Raw genomic sequence first — 22,605 nt, forward strand, 5'->3', positions numbered from 1 at the left:
GTTAAATATGTATATATTTAATTTTTTTCCCAAGACATGGCCTGGCCTTTGACCTGTGACCTGCAGCAATATGGATAACTGCAATGGAATGTGATATTTGTTAGTAGTAAAGTTTATTTGTTAATTAAAGAGTTTGTTTTCCATTTTATATTGTGAAATGTGTTTAGAAGTTGATATTGTTACATTTTCTTTACTACAGAAACTTGCAAGACAAAGACATCTTTTCAAAGTCTGACCCAATGTGTGTTCTTTTTGTAAAAGAATCGGAAGGAGAAAAGTACCATGAGGTTTGAGAAATTATAACTAATATTATATTTTTTGATAATATTGAAACTCACTCTGGGAAGTTTATTTCAAAAATAACTTTATTCTAATTTTGTTATAAATCTTATCTTGATAGCACAGTAATAATAATAATAAGTTTTCAAATTATATGTTGATTGATCATTTAGAACTAGCACTTTTACTATTTTGTTATGTTTAGTATGCATGATGTTTAAAAATGGGGCTCAGGATTTCATAACATTACAACACATTTAAACTTTATTTTAAATGACAGGTTTTTATGTTATCATTTTTTTCAATAGTAAACTAGGTTATTTTAATGAAATAAATAAAGTTTAGCAATCACAATTTTTGGGCTGAAAACAGAATATGCCAAAAATAAACAAGTCATTCAGTCAAGAAACTGCTTTTTCCTCAATAAATGAGGTATGTTGGATGTGTGATTGTGGTCCACTCTCAAATCAAACTTAACTTTTCAGTGCACATAACATGCTTTACAAAAAACTGAAGAACAATAACAAAAAAAAGGCCATGACTTTAAGCCTGCAACATCCCAAAGTGACATACTAGTCACCAGCCTAGAGCATGGTATTATTAATTTAAGAAGTTCAAAATGAAGTTTTCTGATACAGTGCATTGCATCCACTCTCATAAATAGCTATTCTTGTTCAGTGCTGCCTGCTATATGCCACAATCCTTGAAGCTCACAATCACATGGAATTGTCTGATTCATGTGACAAATCTCTACCAATAAGAATGTGACATAATCTCTTGACACTTATGACTCCCTGTATTAAATTCTACCAAACTACCACTTCTTGTTTGGCAGTACTTGTGTTGTTACATTTAATTTGTGCTCTGTTCAAGCTGTTTTTTCTGTGTCTTTGTATTAATTTCTTTCAAGAAGTTTACTCTTTATTATACAGTAGTGATATTTGTAACTTGTTGAGTTATTCTGAAGTGAAATTATTTTATATTTCTAACCAATTACAGAACTTGTTACATCATTGCAAAAACTTTTGTTCTTGTCAACACAGTTGTGTTTGTTGTTTGTTTGTTTTTTTCATTGTGAATTCTACATTACCACTTTGGAGGTATTTGTTCTGGTAGCAGTACTCTGCAGGAAGATTTTTGACTTTATTTCATTGGGAGATTGATTGTCCAATAGGCTGACCTTTGTGGGGCCTTACTTTAGGTTTATTGACCACACATTTTGATGTACAGTCCATTGACTTTGGAAAAATGTTATATTGTTGTGGTTTTTGAATAATTTTATTTTTAATGTTATTATCTGTAGTTATTTGAGTTCTATAGCAAGTTTTGTTAGATTGATCAATACTAGTAGTTCAGTTCAGGTTAGAAATTGGGCTTAGTCATATCTTTTCTCTATACCACTGACACCAGTGTTTTGTTATATTAGGATTACCGTATTCATCTTACTGGTGTATCAGTTATTCATTTAACTGTAGTGTTTTTTGTTCCATGCATTAGGTCTCATATATAGGTTATTGTTAGCACACACTTATTTCAGTTTATAAATGAATGTTTATTTAATTTTCATTATTATTTATTTTTTATACTTCTTCTGGTTGAGTTGATTTGTGTGAAATCTTTGAACCAGAATCCATGCTAATTTCTTCTCCCAGTGTTGTACATACTTACTTTTAGATTAGGAATTTATTTTAAAACTTATGATATCCTTTGTTCTGCTCTGTTTGATTAGATTTAACACATCTTATTTTTGGTCTACATCTAGTTCTACTTAAGGGTTAATCACTAAGTTCAATATCTTGTTAACATAGGTTTAACAAGTCTGTTAATTTTGATTTGCTTGTGGTTATATTTCTAAGTTAATCGATTGTTAGGTTAAATATTTTGTTTTCTTCATTACAGAACATGTAGTAAATATGTTTATTTCATTACATAATTTGTTGCCATTAATTTTGTTTAATTTATAATATGCCAAGTGATTTGCAATGTGTAATGGCATGGATAGTAGTTAGACACAGCTCAAAGGACAATAAAACAATAAAAATTAATTATAAATAGATGGATACTGTTATGAACTTAAAACTATTTAGGATATACGAATGTAGTTTCGTGTTAGAATTTGAAGTCATTCTAGAAAGAAAAAAGGGTAATTTAGGTTTAGTTTGTTTGTTTTTCTTGGGGGGGGGTCATTTACAAGAATGGTGAAATTGGGTTTACACACAGTTAATTTGAGATTTTTGAGATAAGGAAAAGTATTTTTAATTTTACCACAAAAATAACTTTCTGCTTGGACTATTCAAAACAAATAAGATATTCATAGACGAGTATTTATTTTAGTTTATTAAAAAATACTTAGCTAAAACATTGGATTTTTTTGTATGTGTGGGATTTATAATGTTAATTAAATGACTGCCAAATTTTGTGAAGATATACATACTATATTAAAAGTATTAAATCTATAAAGCCATTAAACATGTACAACATATCATTTGGTTTCTCAGATTGACTGAACCTGTATTGAGAGAGTTAATCTATATATTCATGGCTCATGCAATATATTCCTTTCAACTTTTTTCATTTCTTACCACTTTCCACATTTCTTGTTGTCTGTCCAGTACATGGGCTGTTTCTTTGTTTTCAAGACTTATTTATTGAATTAATTTTCCATGATTTTCTTCCCTCACTCACTCTGCTGCTTTGTCCATGAATGTTTTCCTCTCTCCCTGACCTAGTAGGTTTGGATTGTTTCATTTGGCCTTTTATATCTTGTCTCCTTCCTGTCAGCAATTTCTGCTGTCTTTACTCCTATCGTGCACTTTCCCTTTTCCAAGTATATCAGCTCTGTCATTTGTTGGCTGTACTTCATCTGATGAGCACTGGGACTATACAGTTTAAATTCATCTGCCATTGTCTGCTTTGATTAGCTATTTCTTCCACAATGGGGTACTGTCATTCACCTGTTGTCATCCTTAACTCTTTCATGACTCTTTGACTGGGTATGTTACCTTTTGATATCTGTATCTTATTTTTCAGGGGGCATGTTCCCCCACTTTCTTTATGTATCCCATACATACATATATATATGCATTTTTGTAAACCTTAGTAGCTGTAAGGCTCCCACCCAATCTCACATGCTTTCATGTAGTATTCCTGTATTGTTGCCTGCAAATGAGCTTGCAACAACCTTTACTAGTAAAAGAGTGACACACACCCTGCTAGCACAACTGACTCTCTTAATATTTATTGATTAATCACCACTTCAAGAGTAGACAAGGAAAGATGCAGCTGGGTGTAAAGGATGGGAAGTGTAAGAATAGGAACTTATATTTTATGCTTTTATCCAAAGTTTGGAGAAATATCAAAATATTTTCTGAAATAATTCAATTTCATTTTTTTATGATCCTCTTTACACACATTTTATGTCAGCTTTCATTTTTCATAAAGTTTTTCTGAAACAGTTGAATTTTGTTTTTCTCTAATATTTTTATCTTCTAATCCCCATTAGAGATTTTCTGAACAAATTCCATTTCATTAATTTTTTTTTAATCTTGCAATATAATTAAACTTCTTCTAAATCAACTTTCTTTTCTGTCAAATATTTCCTGAAACAGTTAATTTTAATGATCCATTTATGTAGTTTTGAAGATTTTTCTGCTTCTTCTGCAGCCTTTTCTGTTTCCTTCTGCAAGGGTTCAATTTTTTTTCCAGTATTCTCTTCTTTTCCTTCAGTTCCATGATTTTTTGTCTACATGGTCTTTTTTTTAGGTTGTTTTTTGCACTCTTGTTGGATGTTTAGTTATTGTTCATACTTTAATCTAGCAAATTTATAAATCAGAACCTATTCCGATAAAAACAAAGCAACAAATAATACATTTCCATCAGGATGACTGTCATAATTATGGAAGTGTCTATATTGGCTGGTAAATTACAAAAAGTGCTTGAATTACCTTTGTACGTATTACATTTTTTGTTCAGTGAAGCACTTATTTTGCTTCTTCTCACACTCTCCTTGATTCTATGTTATTTTAAGTGGATTATGAAACAAAACATGTCACACAAAACTGACTTCAATGGGAGACTTGTTCAGAAACTTTTTCAGCAGATGAGCAATGCACTCCCTTGCTTCCATTTGAAATTCTAAAATATCTCTCTTTTCTCCATTTTGTAGAAAACATTAGACATCTAATCGTGAACCTGACGATGACTGAAGAAGGTCGAAACGTTGTTCGCTTTTCTATGTAAAATATTTTCTCAACCCAAATGAGCCGTTTTTGCATATAAACCAACATTAACCTTCAATCTGCCATTATCATTAAAGGTGTTAACTTTGACATCAATGACAACAAAATCACTTTTAAACTCAAAATACCAAGTTATAAATCCATAAAAAAAGAACCTATTTAAAACAAAATAACAAGCCTTTGATTAAAGCAGCAGTGGAACAACCCATTAAACCTTTAAAAGATGGCTGCTCACTGTTTTTCAACAAATACATACTGAATCAGCAAAGACATTAGCCAAACAAATACTGCAATGTTTCAAAAACCAAAAGTTTGAGCACAACCAAACATAATGCACTGCTTTTCTTGGATGTGCTAGGTGCACTGGATAATAAGTAGTAGTATAGTGCCCAAATGGTAGAGAATGGGTATAATGTGCTAATTGCCAAGGTACCCATGCTGCTAGTTATAGTGTGTGCTCTAGGCTGCAACTTATAAAGGATTGGGTGCTATACAGAAATGCAAATACTAGCACCCTGCATACAATACCAACCCCTAACTTGACAACAGTGCCTGTCACTCAAATATACCATCCGACTCAAATGCAACACCATAAACACTGACCCACTCCAAACTGCATCAGCGCCACTTGACACCCCTCACTATATACCATCACAAATAACATCAACATACTTACATTGCAAATGGACAAACAGAAAACCACACTTAACATTCCCAACAAAAACAACACAAACACCATAGAATACACAATAAACTCACTATCTGTTTCATTGAACTCTGTAAACTTCCATCAGTCATCACGTGGCAGTAACTAATACATCAGTAAAACAATACTTTGACACTATATAACAAACCACATTACATCTCACTTGTAATTCAACACCAAATACAACAAATGCAACATTCAGAGACGCTAACTATATTATACAATAATTGTCATAGAGATCTTCAAACCAAGAAATTTGAAATTATAATATGAAAAGTGATGTCAAAGCTGACGTCATAATATCATTAATACTAGCTGAAGAAACCCAAAGTATAAATATCCCTAGATTCAAATTCTACTCCTTCTGATAAACATAAACTAACAAAGGCATTGCTATGTTTTTCAAAAAACAACATTACCAACATTATATCAATAGAAGAAAACTTCAAATCTGAAACAACTGAAATCCTTTGCTGTAATACAAACCTAAACAATTCAATAGCAACACCTACAGTAGCAGTATATTTTTCATCCTCTAAAAAATATAGATACAAACAATGTAACAATGTATGACCAGAACACCACAACTCACAACACATAGACTTTCATAGTTATTGTACTGCACACAAAGAGAAAGGGAACCACACAATCTTCTTTAGAATAATAACATGCATGTACTTAATGACTCAAAAATTACTGTCTACCACTTCATCTTGGACATATACTGCTGCACTTTGTTCCACTACTACAGCAGGAGTGCAGATGGATACCTCTGTGCCTCCAAAAGGATCATCCTCAAACCATATGAAAAGTCTTTTGACCTCCATGGTTAAAAAAGTTGATGATTCAACGTTAACACCCATCTCTGTCCCTAATGTTCATTCCAGCAAATCCCAAGATCCACTTCCTTTGGTTTTAGGCACAGGCATCTTTTTCTCCTGTCCCAAGATGCAAAACGATCATTTGTTCACGTCCTCAGTTGTTTGAATCCTCTTCCAATGAAAGAGACCTACACAGTCAACCCAGGATAGGACCCATGGAGGTTGACAAAACCTTCCTTGAATAGAGAAAATAAAGAAAAAAGACATGGTCAAAAACAGAAGGGCTCTCCATCCAATTTGCCTACACATAAAAATGGTCACTTTAATACAATGGAATTGTCGAGATTTAATTCTAATCTGGATGACATCAAAGCACTGATTGCTTCCTACCATCCTGTATGTTTTTTTCTTATAAGAAACATTTCTGAAACCTGCTGATCCAGTCACCTTTCAGCAATTTTCCTTGTACAGAAATGACAGGTTATACGATGGTCAAGTACATGGAGGGGTGGCACTGTTGGTTGATCAGCATGTGCCCACCCTGTCTTTGCTACTCGATACACCCTTGGAGGCCGTAGCCATCAGTGTTTCCCTGGGTTGTGCCATTACTGTTTGTTCTCTCTACCTGTCTCCTGAAGAAACCTATGATCAATCAGGCCTTGATGCTCTTGCTGAACAGTTGCCATCCCCCTTTTTAATCCTGGAGGACTTTAATGGACATAATCCCCTCTGGAGAGGTACTGATATTGATGGGGGGAGGTTGCTCTGTAGAGCATATTCTCTCAGGTCACAACCTTTCTCCTTTCAATACTAGTTCTTATACTTATTTTTCTTGCACCTAGACAGCCCTTTATTTCTATTGATCTCTCTATTTGCTCCCCTTTACTATTCTCCTACTTTTCATGGAGGATTAACAATAACCCATGAGGCATTGATCATTTTCCTTCAATTTTGAGAGATACTAGCTGTGGTTGATGCCACATGACCTGCATGCCCTGGTAGAAGCTGGACCAAGCCAACTGGCCCTCTTTCACTGCTCTTACAGAACTTGATCCTGCCATTGTCTGTAAGCTGTCAACAGACGACTGTGTGGCAGCAGTGACTGACTGTATTATACAGGCAGCTGCTCTATGTATTCCTAAAACCTGGACATGTTTTCCACACTTTCCTCATCCGTGGTGGAATCCTGCCTGCCACATGGCATGGAATGCTAAAAAATGGGCCTGGAATACTTTTCATAGGTATCCCACACTCTTGAACGATATCGTTTTCCAGCAGGCTCACACACATGCTTGGTGGGTAAGACATCAAAGCTAGAAGGAATCTTGAATTAAATTCACAACCAGCATCTCTTCTACCACCAGTTCCAAAGTCATATAGGACAAGAGTCGAAAGACAAGGATCAGAAAGAGGAAATTGTCTTAACTAGACTACTCATTGGTCACAGTTTTTTAACTCATCGTTTTCTTTTATTTGGGACTGATGCACCAATGTGTTGTCTGTGTGACACTCAGGTCACAATAAACCACATTTTACTGTCTTGCCGTCGTTACGACTCTCATCGACAGCACCATTTTAAGCATGTTTTGTCCCAAGGTTTATCCATAACATTGGACGGTCTCATTGGTAATGGTGACACTGTCCACCTTAGAAATGTTTTTAATTCTTTAAAAGCCATTAACCTTTTTAGTGCTATTTAAGTTTTAAATTTATAAATTAGATTTTTTTAAAATATAATTCCTTTTTAAGAATTACAGTACAACTAGTTTGATATGAAATTAGAAACCAGAACTGGAAAGGCTAACTTCAGGTGTCTGATGCTGATGTTTGAACTTACCCTTTAGTCATCCTGGTGAGTTATAATAATTAAAATTATGCTATAAAAAGTCCTTTACAACTTGTATTACTGTAGTTTTTCTGTTACTGCTGTAAACTGGATATGAAATTGGATTTAATGCTATTTATGTTTTTAATTCAAAAATTAAACTTTGTTTTGGTTTACCTTGATTCCTTTTTTATGAATTTTAATAGTTTTACTTTAATTTTACTTTTTACCAGATGTTTGGTGCAGATAGCCTAGTTGCTTTGTGCCATAAAATGCCAAACCAACCAACCAACCAACCAACCAATCCAGCCAGTAATACATACACAATAACATAATGTCAGACCAAATCAAGATGTTCAACAGAAAAGTAGCCCTAGGGGGTTTAGAAATTAACATAAATACACAGCCTCCAGACATAATATGGTAAAGAGCATAATTCTTAAAAAACCTTAAACCTACTTCTTATAAACCTCACTAAAATAATAAACCTATCACTGTTAGCAGGCACAGTGAAGAAGGAAGTAACCACAGCAATACCATATGAATGACTGGCTCCATCTTGTTAATTAACAGCTTACTTTACAATTTATTTGACTTCATAATTTTGGTAATAATGTTTTTTAACCAATAATGAACTTACCATGTAGTTTCACTGCTCACACTTTGTGACAGTTATATGTGTATAGCTCATGTTTAATTATTTATTACTGTGTCTAAGATGTATATATTTTTTATTACTGTAACATATATAGCTTGTATTACTGTGTGTAGCATATATGGTTTTTATTACTGCATTGTAAAATATAGTTTTATTACCATGTGTAATATATGATTTAAATACAAGCAGAAGCTTTCATTTTAGTTCATTATTCTAATTGCTAAAATATTTTATTAAGTATGTGATATATATATCACACATATGATACATTATACAGATATAGTACTTAGATATTTGAAAGTGGTAATAAGTTTTAGGTAGCTGGTTGCATGCCATTAAAACTTAAACTGTTTATAGTTTGGAAGAACAGAAATGATCAAAGATACTTTGAATCCTGACTTTGTTAAAAAGTTTGTTATTGATTATCGATTTGAGGAAGTTCAGAAGCTCAGATTTGAAATGTAAGTACAGTTTTAGACCTAACCTTTAAGATTTATTTTATTTTCTCAGGATCTATATTCTGAGTTAGCTCCTCTAACCATTCAAAGCCTGAAATTTGTTTAGGGCATTCCTTAGTTTCTGCTCACTATTAATGACTAATATTGCATGAATTGGGTTAAAGTAATTTTTTGAAGATGTAGTAAATTGCAAAAGGTGTGTAATTAGTCATTTTTTATACATAAAATCTGTTTTCATTATTATTTTGTATATAACTCATTGACTGCAGCTGCTGTAAATGTGCACATGGATTTTTGCAAGCTATACAGTGTATATGACACATTCACATTCAATTTTTGGAGGCACTCTCTACCCTACAGGGTAGTGTGTGTTCTAAATATTGTAACAAGAGATCATTTAAGGCTGTTCCTTAAATCCTGCTTCCAAGTTAAGCTCATTTTTTATTTTCCAGGAAGCTATTATCTGCCCTTCTTCTCTTTAAACTATTATTAATTGCTAGCCTTCAATACATCTGATGGGAATCAGTTAAAACATATTTCCAGGAATACGGCACATGTAAAAAGCGTTACATTAAACATTTCTGTGATTCTTGCCTATTTAGATATTGCTAGTCATAAGTTTTATGTTATTTTGTGTATTAATTTTCTAAAGTTTCTATGTAACATTTTTTAAGCTATGACATCGATTCTGCCAGTCCCAGATTACAGACACATGTGAGTTGGTACTTTTTACTTATTCCTTAATCTAAGGTTTGTTGTAATACAACATATGTAATTTGGTTGGTTAGTAAAAATAGAGGAAAATGTTTTTTATACTGAAATTATACATTTTTATGTCTACGTGATATTTTTTCCTTGATATTTACATTTTCCATCATTCACCTTTACATTTTGTTTCCTTTCTACATCACATAGGACTTCCATCATTTACCAAATGCCATTCTTTCTAGGTATTCTCTAATCACTGAATTTCATTCGCTATAATTATTGTACACCTTCTTTTTTCCACTTTCTCTCATAAGTTTAACATTATACTTTTTTTTTCAGTGTTTGTTTTAGAACTGGATAAAGGGGTAAGGGATTTGTTAAAACACTTAAAAGTTCAGTTTTACGTTAAGTCAGTTAAGAAATTCTATTAAAATTAGCTGATGTCTTTAAGCCAGACCTCTATTAAAATATTTGATTTTTTAGATACTTATAAATGTAACTGTATTTAAAGGAAACATCAGTCTGTAGCATGTTATTCAAAGATTAAGTATAATAGAAAGTTTCAATAAATGTTTTTAGTTATAAACTTATAAACTAGTTGCAATTTAATTACATGTATTTCAAAATTCAAATTTTTTTACACATCAGCATAATCGTTGGTTTCTTTTTCATATTTTGTGGTAGAAATTGTAAAAAAAACTGTTTAGCAGTCACTAAAAAGTGACTGATTGCTTTTTAAATATATTATTTTCATCAGATTTTTATGAGTATTATATATATAAAGGAGATTTCAATGTGGTATTTCCTGCCACTCACTAGATTAGCTATTTCCATTTAGTGCTGCTCTCTATATTCAAACTTTATTACACATGCCACAAGGCTTCTCTGTCCTCCTCTATTGGAATAAATGATTACAACATGTGTCTTACCCAGATAATTATGTGACACTATTCCACCAGTAGGAGCACAAAACACTCGCTTGATGCATGTGACACCCTTTAAGAGCATTTACCAAACTCTCACTTCTTGCTGGGCAGCATTTGCACTTAGACATCTTTCTTTTTCTTTTATCTTGATTAGTGCTTTAGGTTGACTTAATTGTCAAAGTGGTTTCAAATTACTTACTATACTTGAGGAATTTGATGGCAGTCCAATGCACTTATCCTTATTCTGGTTGCTTTTCTTGTCTGCTACATGATTGCTGATGTCATCATTTCAGATGACTGGAATTCTCCAGACACTTTAACACAGAATTCTAGTGCTGGTGACCCAGTGGGATATATGTTAGGCTTTCTTTGTGGAAAGAATGAACATTACATGAGTCCACCTTTATTTCTGAGACTTGCTCCATTTTCTCCTGAAAATGTAGAACCCAGGCAGGCTGATAAGGTTTTTGTTTAACTGTTCACACATTCTGATTTTTCTGTGTGTTTGCACACACTTCCTGGAAATTCTGGTCAGTTATCCATGCATTTTTCATGCATGTGAAGTTATGTCTTCTATGTCTTCTGCTTCTCTTTCTTATATCTCAAGTCTTTCATCATTTCATGGCTGCAATTCACCAATTTCTTTTTCCCCATTTTTTGACATTCAAGTTTTTGCTGACCGTTATGCCTCTTAATTGGATGATGGTGTTTGTGTGCCTTATACCTCCATGGGATTCCATTCAGTATGACCTTTCTATAGGGCTGTCCATCCATATCTTGACCAACAACTGTTTGGTGTAATTATCTCTTTGGGAGATGTCGTTGTACTATTTGTTTCCTGTTTGAGGCTTTTCATGAAAGTGCTAAGGGATTTTCTTGGGACATCCTCTCCCTCTTTACTTCCACATTGGCTCATTTGTTGTCTTTGGCTCTAGCTTTGCAAACATGGTATATCTGGTGTTTGTTGGAACTTTTGAGGTCCATGATGTTTTATCTCACACCTGTTTTCTTGCTTCTTCTCTTGGGGATTTGCATATAGCTCTGTTTTAAGTCATTTTGTCTTTGATACAGGTCCTGAGTCATTGAAGTCTTGGGTGGCATATGTCCAACATTGATCTACCCTATTACATATGTTTATCCATTTATCACAGTCAGAATCATATATTGGACTGATTTTGGTTTCCTATCCTTCCAGTTCTTAACCATTGCCTGTCCCTACTTCTTGAGATGCTACAATTAGTCTTGCTTCATCTTCCTGGTCTGATTATGGATGCATCCCTATTAGGTAAGTCAAGCATCAGGAAGATCTGGGTCATTGATTTATTTTTTTTCTCCATTTTCAGACATTGTCTTGTCATGATCCATTCTAAAAATTCATTGGTGGTGGCTTACATCATTTACCACTGTGGCATCTACTTGAGATACCTCTGTTTTGTACCTTGGGCCTTGTATGTGGAGTCTGTGCACAGCACATTTGTTTGATTGCATGTCATGTCTTGGGTGTTTTCAACCTTGTGGTGGATTGTCTCTCCCACACTGACATGCTTTCCTGATAAAGAGATCCCTTTATCCTCTTATTTTCAGGTGGCTTTCCTATATATGTTGTTTTCTCATAGAGATACCTTTGTTACTCTTCTATTTTGGTCCTCAAGCTTTAGCTATAGGTGCTTTAGCCAGGATGAGTGTCACACCTTCCCTTATCCATACCACTCTGGGTCAGGTTATTCTGATCACTTTCAACTGGTCAACTCAAACATGGTTTCCTTGTTAACTCTGGGTGCTTCTTCCTGTCCCACTTCCCTTATTACCTGACCTCCTTTTTAAATGCCAGTCACCAGTTCTGCTTTCTGCACTTCATATCTTCCATCATCATACCTAGTGTTTGTCTGGTTCTTGGTGAGTAGATGTAGTTTCCTTTACCATGTTCCCTTTCATTTGGCTTATTCCATTCATTCTTCCTCCTGATTATGTATCAGCATAGATGGACGGTCTTCATATGTAGACCCTGATTTGAGGATTTTTTGCTGCTTGTCCTATTGTAGCTGGTGTCTTTGAGTTTCTCGCATGGCTTTTTGACAAGGGGTCTTCAGTCTCTTAGATTTCAGGTTATTGGGCATCCTTATCCCATCCTTTCCATCTATATTGTTTTTACAGGGTTTTTCTCTTGCATGTTCTTTCCTTCTGAATCTATCAACCTGGTATTCCAGATAGGGATGTTAATGTGGTAATCCCTTCCCTTACTTTAGCTCTGTCCACCCTATTTCCTTGTGTTATTTGTTTCACCTGTTCCTTATGATGTATTTTCCTCTTCTTTTTGCCTATAAACACTTGTATATCTGACTTGTTGGTTCTTTGTTGTTACAATGCCTGCACAGTTCCTGCCATGATTTCTGTCTCATCCTCCCTTGGCAACCCTCTTCATCCTGGGATCTCTTACCCTGTACAATTCTGTGTAGAGGATGCATCTACAACCTGTCTTCTTTGAGACTGAGGATATGTTCTAATGTGTTTTGGATTTCAATTCTACTTATTTCTTTCCATTTTGGTTGTGCCTCTCCCTTTTTCTTCTTGTGTAAGCAACACCTCTTTGCACATTGGAAGAAGAGTATACATGGTACAAAAGTGATGCTGTCTCCCACTGATAATTTTTTCATTAAGAAGGTCATCTGTATAGGTATTCTTTGAACACTTTGAGAGGGTACTTCTTTATATCCTTTGCATCAGTTTCTCCACCCATTCAGTGTGGGATTCCAGCTAATGTGTAATGTGAGGTAATGTGTAACATCAGAAACTGTAATTTTCCTATACCAAAAATATATTTGCACTTCACACCCATCATTCCCCAGTGAAAACTGATACTTTTTTTTTTTTCTGCCTAAACTATAGTTTGGTAGAATTTGGTTGAAAGAGCCACAAATGTTATGAGGTTTTGTCAAACTCCTGTTGGTGGAGGGTTGTCACATGATAATTTGCACATAAGATGCATTGTAACCACAGTAATCTTGGTGTAATAGGAGTGCAAAGATTGTGGCATGCAAAACATTTTTCTGCATAATGAAAGCAACACCAAACAAAAAAATAGCAAAATATGTGAGTGGAGGTAAGTATTGATTTGAAGTATATTTTTAGTGTACAAAAAGTACAATATCCACCTGATTTCAATTTTACATTTTTAGAATTAAAGTTAATTTCAAAGAGGTATTTGCCTCTGAAATGCTGTCTGTCTTGCCTCCTTGCAGCAAGAATTTTATCACAACAGCAACTTTCAACAAAATATAGATTATGGTGGGAAAGCAGAGCTTATGCAAGATCCTTTCATGCTTGCACAATAAGTCACATGGAGGTGGGAAAGTTGATAATTATGGAAAAGTGATGCATGCTGTGTAATGCATAAAAGACAATTGAAAAGTTTTAGTTGTGTTTTGTTGACATCTAGCTTAACAAGGAAAAGCTTTCAGTGTTTCAGAGGTAGGAAGACAACTTGATATGTAAATACTGATTTTATCAAAACAGCAGTATAATCTTTTGGAACAAGAGGTAAGCTCCTGTTTAAAAATCAGTTTAATTTTAAATATCATACACACTCCTCTAAAGAATAAACAGAAATTATATTGACAAAATATTTTTGTGCTCATGCCAAGCCATTGTAGTAATGTGTAATAAGCTAGTATATGTTGTTTATAGCCATCAGACCATACTCGTCAATTAATGGGAGTTTTACACAACCTCCTCATGCAGCAATTCCCTGGGACACTTTTCCTTAACATTTACACTTGCTTCTCTCTTTACTAATCTCTTCTTGTTGAAAGGGCAAGTTGCTCGGAGAGGAGTTGATATGAAGAGTTTATCATCAGTATGAGATTGAGTAGATAAACACTTTGAAAAATATTATAAGGATACAAACATAGCATGCTAAAACAGGTCATTCCAAATATTAAGAACTTGAACATTCTTGAGGGTTGTTGTGAGAAGCAGGTCTTGGATGATTCATCTCTGAACAGTCTTATACTTCTAAATATTTATTCCCTATATTTCATTGCCAAATGTTCTTGCATACTGTATAGTTTTACATACATTATTTCAACAACACCTTAATTCTATTATTAAGGTTTCTTGTAGCCACAATATAACCATAGTGGTATAGATCTTATAAGTATTTAATTTATCTTAAGAAGTTTGGCAGACTTTCACAAAAATTAAAAGTGTTTTGTTGATTTAAAAAAAATCAGAATTCTTAATTAAATATTTTTATTAAAACTTTGTATGTATTTATATAGAGTCAGGGTGTTAACTGTTCTTAGTGCAAAGTGATTTTTCATGTTAAAATTAAAATACTTTTCTTTATTTGAAAATTTTCAAATTTTATTTTTATAGTACCAAAACCTTCAAAATAAATACTGAACATTTTTCAGAAAACTGTATTTTATCTGTTGTTTTCTGTAGTACAACTTAAGGGATTGGTTAATATGATTGATCTTGTAACCACCATAAAAAGTTAAGAAATAAAATTATCATTTATCTTTTGGGAATGACAGAAAATTTTAACAGAAAACCACAATTATTTATATTTAATAGTTTAAAGCTTGCAGCATTATACATTTATTTATTCTTAAATGATTTTTTTTTTACCTTTGAATCATGTCTAACTAATAATCCTGCTATACAAATTGTAAATGGCTCAGTGAACGTGCAGTTCACATTAATGTATTAAGCATACCTTATGAAGAATTTTTTATTTTTATTATTTTTATAATTTTATCTAAGAAACTTCTAATTTTTACATGTGAAAAACAAAAACTATTGTAATATATACCCGTCTCTTTATATATGCTGTTGATTGTCAAAGAAATTTAAGCCTATTTTTATGCTATTGGTACTACTGCACTTAATATTGTTTATTTAATTAAATAATGCATCTTAGAATATAGATTAATAACACACAAAAACAGACAATGCCCTATAACTATCTTTTTTTTTTTTTTTGCTTTCTAAATAGGCAATAAGAGTCATTAAAAAAATTAAACTAATCTTGTTAATATTTTTGTATGGGAATAAAGTTTGAACTGAAAGTGAAGTAGACAATTCTCTGTACAGTAAAAGATGTGCATAATATATCATTTGTTAGGTTACAGTTTTGTCTTTCTATTAGTTATAAATAATATATTAAACGTGAGAAAATTATTGCAAATTTTTAAAAGAATGGATGTGACAAGTGGACCTGATTTTCTAGTTTATGGCATTATAAACAATTAAGGTTGTAAGCAATAAATATTTTGCTTTTCTTGAGTAATGACTATATTATATTGAGTAACTCCAATTAAATTCCATACTTCTGGATGAAGTGGGTAAATAAATTAGAAAAGAGAAGAGGCCTAGAGAACAATTGTCACAATTTTCATATTTGGGAAGTTTAAGGAGTTTTGTAAACATTTTCTTATGAAGTTGAGAACTTAAAATTTATATTAAAATTTGATTTAGTAATTATGTTTTGATGCCAAGTTTTAGGTATACATTGATAACAAAGTATTTTAAATAAAGTTTGGATGTAATTTGGTTAAAGTTATTACATGTGCACCATGACCTACAAAACCCTTTGGGTAATGTAGAGTGTTTGACCATCCTTCATGTTTCTACTGCCATTGTGACACTTTGACAAAAAGCAAGAAGTTATTTTCTAAGAACGTTTCTTAACCACTAGTACTGTGTCTCGAGTCTCTCACTGCTGTTCCCACTAGGTCCTCACCCACACATACTAATGGGTAACACATTTCAAGACTTTCTCTTGCTTTACTCTGGGTTCTTGTCCTATGGAAAGATGACTACCCTGGTCTAAGTTAAGTCTCCCTACCTATTTCACATAAATACATATCTCTCCACAGAATTATCCACTTTACCTCTCCAACTCTGGTGTGTCTACTTTCCTTGTCAAAATTGAGTTTTGGCTTGTATTGCACTAGTATGATGTGTTGCCCTGCTATTGTTGGTGGTGTTGGGTGCTATGATGTGATCTTGTCTAACAGTATGTACATGTTATTAAATATACTGATGATAAGATATCTGTTGATGGCTTGGCACATGCACAAAAACTTTTCACTGAAGCTAGCAAATTATTATGCAGAGATGAGTATCAGAAATACATTATCAGTTATGGAAAATGTTAACTTTCAAGGGAACCTTCAGTAAGCACATGCTGAATCAGAAAATATTTTTTATGTAACTTAAGTTTAACATGTACCTCTGTTTTCTAATATTTGCTGGCTGTAGGATTTCTTAGGTAAGGTGGAATGCACTTTAGGAGAAATAGTGTCTTGTCAAGGAACCCAGTTTCGAAGGAATCTTCGGTAAGTATTTATAATTACTCATAATTTACTGTTGACTTTTGTATACTTCCACAGTTCTTTTATTACTTTATTTCTCAGTTTTGTATTTTTCACGCTTGTTGCGAAGATAGCCCTCATGTAGCTTTATACTCTAAGTTCAAAACCAAACATGCTTGTTGTGATGGTAATGAATCAATATAATGCACATTTTATGTGGATTATTATATAACTTTTATTTGGTATTTGTCAGTGATATGAATTTTACCTGCTCATGGACAAATATTACTAATGTTTGAATATTCAGAGTGAAAGATTTTTTTAAATTTTAGTATGGTATACTTAAACTAGTTCTTCATTTTACAATATAAATTTATAACTACTTTGAAGTATGTAGTTTTATAAATACAATAGTGTCGTATAACTTGTTGTAATTATAAAATTAGCAAACAAATGTCGATTATGACAATGAATACTTTGAGCCACAACAAAAATGTTTTATTTACCTAGGATTAACAGTTTTCAAATTTATATCTATAAATTAAAAAATAAATATAAATTTATTGAATATTTGGAAAATGTTTAGTTTTTCTTGGTATTATTTATTAGAGATCTAGATTTTTCTGTAGTGTTTTTTTTACTAGTTTGTTTGGCAAGGTAACTAGACCATTTTGATCATTCCATGTCAGATGTGCAACATGATTAAATGGTAAAACATTTTTTATTGACCATAATTTAATTGTCAGAGACCATATATAAAGAGCTATGATGATTTTTTCTTCTTATGGATTTAAAAAACAAACTGTGAAAGTGTGTAGCTAAGGTTTCAGCTGGGTTAATTATTTAGCGTGTTTTAATTATTGGGGTATCATCAGTGTTGTTCTGTTTGTACTTTTAAGGACAATTCACACAAACAAGAAAGGTTACAATAAAAATTTCCTTTGTGATCATGAAACACTTGTACATACACAGAAAACCTTGCAAATCGTTACAAAGTATGGCAGAAACATGTTGACATTTCTGCAAATACCATGAGTGCTTCTAACAACCACACCACAAGTTAGAAGATGAAAGTTTGCTCTCTAGTTAATAGATGCATACATTGTGCAGAACTCTGTAAAATTACCTTGAATGTAACTGGCAACCACATGTGATGTGAAAAATATGAAACCATTTGCAGATGAATGAACCAGAAAATTACATAATGTACAAGATCTTTTCACAAGTATTCTCTCTTTCTCATTATAAATATTAACAACATGTAAAGTTTTGGGAAACATGAGACTATTTGGTCCATCCTGGCTATTCCACACTCTTAACTTAAAGAAAAAACAACCCTTAAAGTCAACCATTATTATTCACATACTTGTCAAGATATTCTTAAATTTACTGCCTCTTCAACATCTGAAGGTAACCCATTTTAAAGGCCAGCTGCATAGTTTTAGAAAAACAAAACTGTCTTAGCTGAACATGACCCCTTCCCTGCTAAAATTTATACCTGTGTTCCCTAGACACACTGTCCTCGCTGTCAAATTTGAAAAACAATAAAGCGTCAATACTATCAATTCCATTTACAATCTTAAATACCTCAGTCAGATTTCCCTTACCTTTTCTTTTTTCAGGAATACAATATTATTTTGTTTACACTAAACTGTTTTGTTCCTACTAGAATAAGCTTGCTTGCTTTAATGAAAGTGATATTTAATCTGTTATTTTTAATAATATTTTAGGGAAACAAGGAACTATCCATCCTACATAATAGGTAAGTTATTTAAAACATTACTGTTGTTAGCACATGCTATATGTAGTGATTTAATTAAAGCTAGATATTTTGGGAAACCATTTTATAAAAAATGAAACAAAGGAGCCTTTGTCATTGGTTAATATTAAAAATATGTTTTTATTTTCAATACATTATAAATTCATAGTTAAATAAGTACATAAATTGTACAGCATAGAGAAAACTAAAGATAATCCAACAGAATAATAAAAAATATAAGTTTTAAAGGTCTGCAAATAAAGGAATGATATGAAGATGTTTTGCAAAAAATAGTAAGTAACTTTGTTATTAAATCTATGTGTAAAGTAATTTAGTAGTTATTATTTTGCTACATTTAAGTTATTGAACTTTATACTTAAGTTTCTGTAAATGTCACTTGGTTCTTTAAATACTGGTTATTTAAATCATGAAAATTAGAAACTACTTTAACTGGAAGATGAACAATTTTATTTTTTTTATATTAAAACCATTGTTTTATGTTCAAATAGTATTTTTTACAAATATATGTGGATTATAGCATTAAAAGGTGATTTGAAATACAGTAAAATAAATGCAGTAAAGTCTTAATTATTTTATTATATTTAAACTTCATAATATATAAATATTCATATTTTGTAATGTAAATTAACTATACTTGAACTAATCATTGATTAATCTCAGTTTGACAGTATTAAAATACAATAATTTGATGCATAAAACAATTTATTTTTATTAATAGTGGTAGCTGAGGAAGTGGGATCCTGTAAGGTAGGTACATGTTCAGTGCTTGGTAAATTCATTGAAATAATTCAGAATTGTCTGTTACTGTTGGTTGCTATTGGATAGAACTCTTCATCAAATAAAGTAAATAATTTTGATGTTTTTCAGGGAAAAATCTTTCAGGTTGGAATTAAATTGAACATGTATCTCGAGATGGCTGGTATGGGCATTAAAACCTTTATTAAAATAAAGCAGAGAAGTTCAAAGTGTTGTTCTCTTTTATTTATTTTATTTTAATAAAAGTTTTAATACCCATACCAGCTGTCTTAAGATACATTTTTACTTCAAGTGGGTTTCTCATCATCATGAATTAAGTTGAACATGATATTGACTAGAACTTTTAATTAGATGTTCAGGTATAGATGACTTGGAAACAAATTTTATAAAATAAAACAAATCTTATAATAATAAAAATAAAATTTTAACTATATAAAGTGTCATGAATCTAGAGATTTGCCATTCTTTTAACAGCAGAGTGAAGCTTGTTACATCCTACAAGTTTAAAGTAAAGTGTTACTTGTAAACATTGTCATGAAGCTACAATTTTACCATTGTTGTAACAGTACAGTTAGTGTAAAAAGTTGCATTCAATTTTTATATTGTTACTTTCAGAAGTTTGTCTTTATATATCTGACCTTAGTGATAGTTTACATCCAGTTTTCATATTGTTAATCTTAACTTAGTACCTATAAGTTTGTCTACAGTGGTAATTTATGCAGTTTTCATGTTGTTAATCTTAACTTAGTACCTGTAAGTTTGTCTGCAGTGGTAATTTATGCAGTTTTCATGTTCTTAATCTTAAATTAGTTCCTATAAGTTTGTCTACAGTGGTAATTTATGCAGTTTTCATGTTGTTAATCTTAACTTAGTACCTGTAAGTTTGTCTACAGTGGTAATTTATGCAGTTTTCATGTTGTTAATCTTAACTTAGTTCCTATAAGTTTGTCTACAATGGTAATTTATGCAGTTTTCATGTTGTTAATCTTAACTTAGTACCTGTAAGTTTGTCTGCAGTGGTAATTTATGCAAAGTTTTCATATTCTTAGTCTCATCATTTTGTCCTTGAAAGTTTGGCCTTCTTAGTAATTTCCTTAGAATTTTAAGTTTTGGCTGATAATTTTAGATAGGGTTTGAAAAGTTGGATAGAACTATTAGTTTTAGAATAGATAAATGGTGTAATGTTGGCCTTCTTGCAGGAAGTAGCAACCATGCAGTTCTTGGCTGTTCATCTTGACAAGAAAGATTTTTTTGGAAAGTCTGATCCATTTTTGTGTTTTTACAAGTGTAATGAAGATAACAGGTAGCTTAACTAAATTTTTTTGATATAATTTCTCTGTAATGTAGAATGTTTTATACCTTTTTATTCAGGTAATGCAGAATTAAAATCTCTCTTGAGGTATCACAAGTTTAATGTGCATTACATACTTTGTGTATTAAACAGTGACTTTACATATATTTTTTTTACATTACCATTTATAATGTGAAGACTAAACAAAGTGTACTGGGTTACGTGTATTTAATTCTGAATAAATCAGTGATTTAATTGTTCTGCAGTTAAAAGGCTTAATACATAATAAACATATCTTTTTGTAGATATGAATAGTAAATACAATTGTATTTGTATGATAAACTACATTTTTGTAGTCATACTTCATACTTTTTTTACAGTTACTCACTCGTTCATAAAACAGAGGTTATTAAGTGTACACTAAACCCTACATGGAAACCCTTCACCATACCTGTTAGAAGGCTGTGTAATGGTGATTATGATAGATCTGTTAAAGTAGAATGCTATGACTGGAACAGTGATGGAAGGTGAGTGTTTTAAACTATAACAGTTTCAATTTTGTTCTGTTGCTCTCTGGACTCTATGTAACTACTGAAGCGACATAATAAAGCAACAAACCACCTAGCAAAACCATAATGTAAGTTATAATAAATAATTCATTAAATTATATCATGCATGTTGTTGCTTCACTTTATAATAACAAGGAAGATGGGCTGTTAGTGACCTGTCTTCAACATTTCTAAAAAGTGCAAGAGACTTGCTTTCCACTTTCATGTCCTTCCAGTTGACTTTACATCTGCCCCATGTGTCTTTTGTGGGTAGTCAGCTCATTTTCACTCATCGGGTATTCCTACTCATCTTTATGTGGATCACATCCTTTTCTCACTCCTTCCCGTCACTTGAGCTCCAATATGTGAAGCTGTGAGAGCTAAATTTCTCATCACAAGAGAGTAATGTATTCTTATGGTCACATAGTCAGTACCTTGTTTATATAGGAGTTCCACTTAGATCCAGCCATTTCCTCTGTCTTCATGTCATGAAATTGGCTATTCTTCTAATACAGTCATGCAGTTTTATCTCTTTTGGAGATGTGGGTATCTTTGGAATCCCTCATTCTTTTAGGTTAGACCCATGCATTTTTTTAAGTGGCCATTAAGGGACCAATTAAACATTTGCTTATATGCATTGGATTGTTTAGTTGACCCTATTTGCTTCCTGTCTGCTCAATCTTGTAGATGGACAACATGATAGTGGGTGTCACACTCCTGGCCGCATGTCCAGAGGTACATCTTTCACAGATACTTCCTTATAAGAATGGATATTTATATAAGTGAGATGGGATTCAAGATCCTCTAAATAGATGAGGAATTTTCTCTACACTTCAGTCTTTTAGAACTTCTAGCAGTTCAGTGAGCTATGTCTCAAGCTATTACATTGCTGCAAAGAAAAGCATTATTGTTTCACTCAGACAATTCCACTGTAGTCTCCTACATTTCCATACAAGGGGTACAGTCCAGGTCTTTTTGTTTTCAGACATTAGACCTTCTCTTTCAGGCCCTCGGTCATAAGATTGTTCTTCTTGCTTGTCATGTTCCATCTGTATTCCTAAACTCTCTTTATTAACATGAAGATGACCTAAGAAGGTTGAAACATTTTATTTTAATTAAAGTTTTAACACCAATACCAGCCATCTTAAGAATACACTTTTACTTCAAGTGGGTTTCTCCTCATCACAGCATGTTCCATTTGGTTTCCTGTACCTCATCACCTGCCTTTGATACAGAGTTTTCAGTCAGGATGATGAGTTTTCATATTACTATCATTCTCTCAATTTTGTCTTTT

The 22,605-nt window shown here is 32.4% G+C and overlaps 1 protein-coding gene across 1 annotated transcript in view; it reads left to right on the forward strand.

The window, feature by feature from the left end:
- The window catches only part of LOC143225908 (copine-5-like), a 32,800-nt gene extending 10,910 nt beyond the window's left edge, over positions 1-21,890 (forward strand). Inside the window, exons 2-10 of the mRNA XM_076456153.1 lie at positions 200-287; positions 8,885-8,988; positions 9,660-9,699; positions 16,884-16,960; positions 18,667-18,698; positions 19,435-19,463; positions 20,672-20,775; positions 21,144-21,290; positions 21,827-21,890. Coding sequence (XP_076312268.1) covers positions 200-287; positions 8,885-8,988; positions 9,660-9,699; positions 16,884-16,960; positions 18,667-18,698; positions 19,435-19,463; positions 20,672-20,775; positions 21,144-21,290; positions 21,827-21,890 — 685 coding nt within the window. The remainder of the gene's footprint in view (positions 1-199; positions 288-8,884; positions 8,989-9,659; positions 9,700-16,883; positions 16,961-18,666; positions 18,699-19,434; positions 19,464-20,671; positions 20,776-21,143; positions 21,291-21,826) is intronic.
- Positions 21,891-22,605: the final 715 nt, after the last annotated feature.

Source organism: Tachypleus tridentatus, chromosome 1 (genome assembly GCF_004210375.1).
Source record: "Tachypleus tridentatus isolate NWPU-2018 chromosome 1, ASM421037v1, whole genome shotgun sequence".
In the NCBI taxonomy this organism is placed as follows: domain Eukaryota; kingdom Metazoa; phylum Arthropoda; class Merostomata; order Xiphosura; family Limulidae; genus Tachypleus; species Tachypleus tridentatus.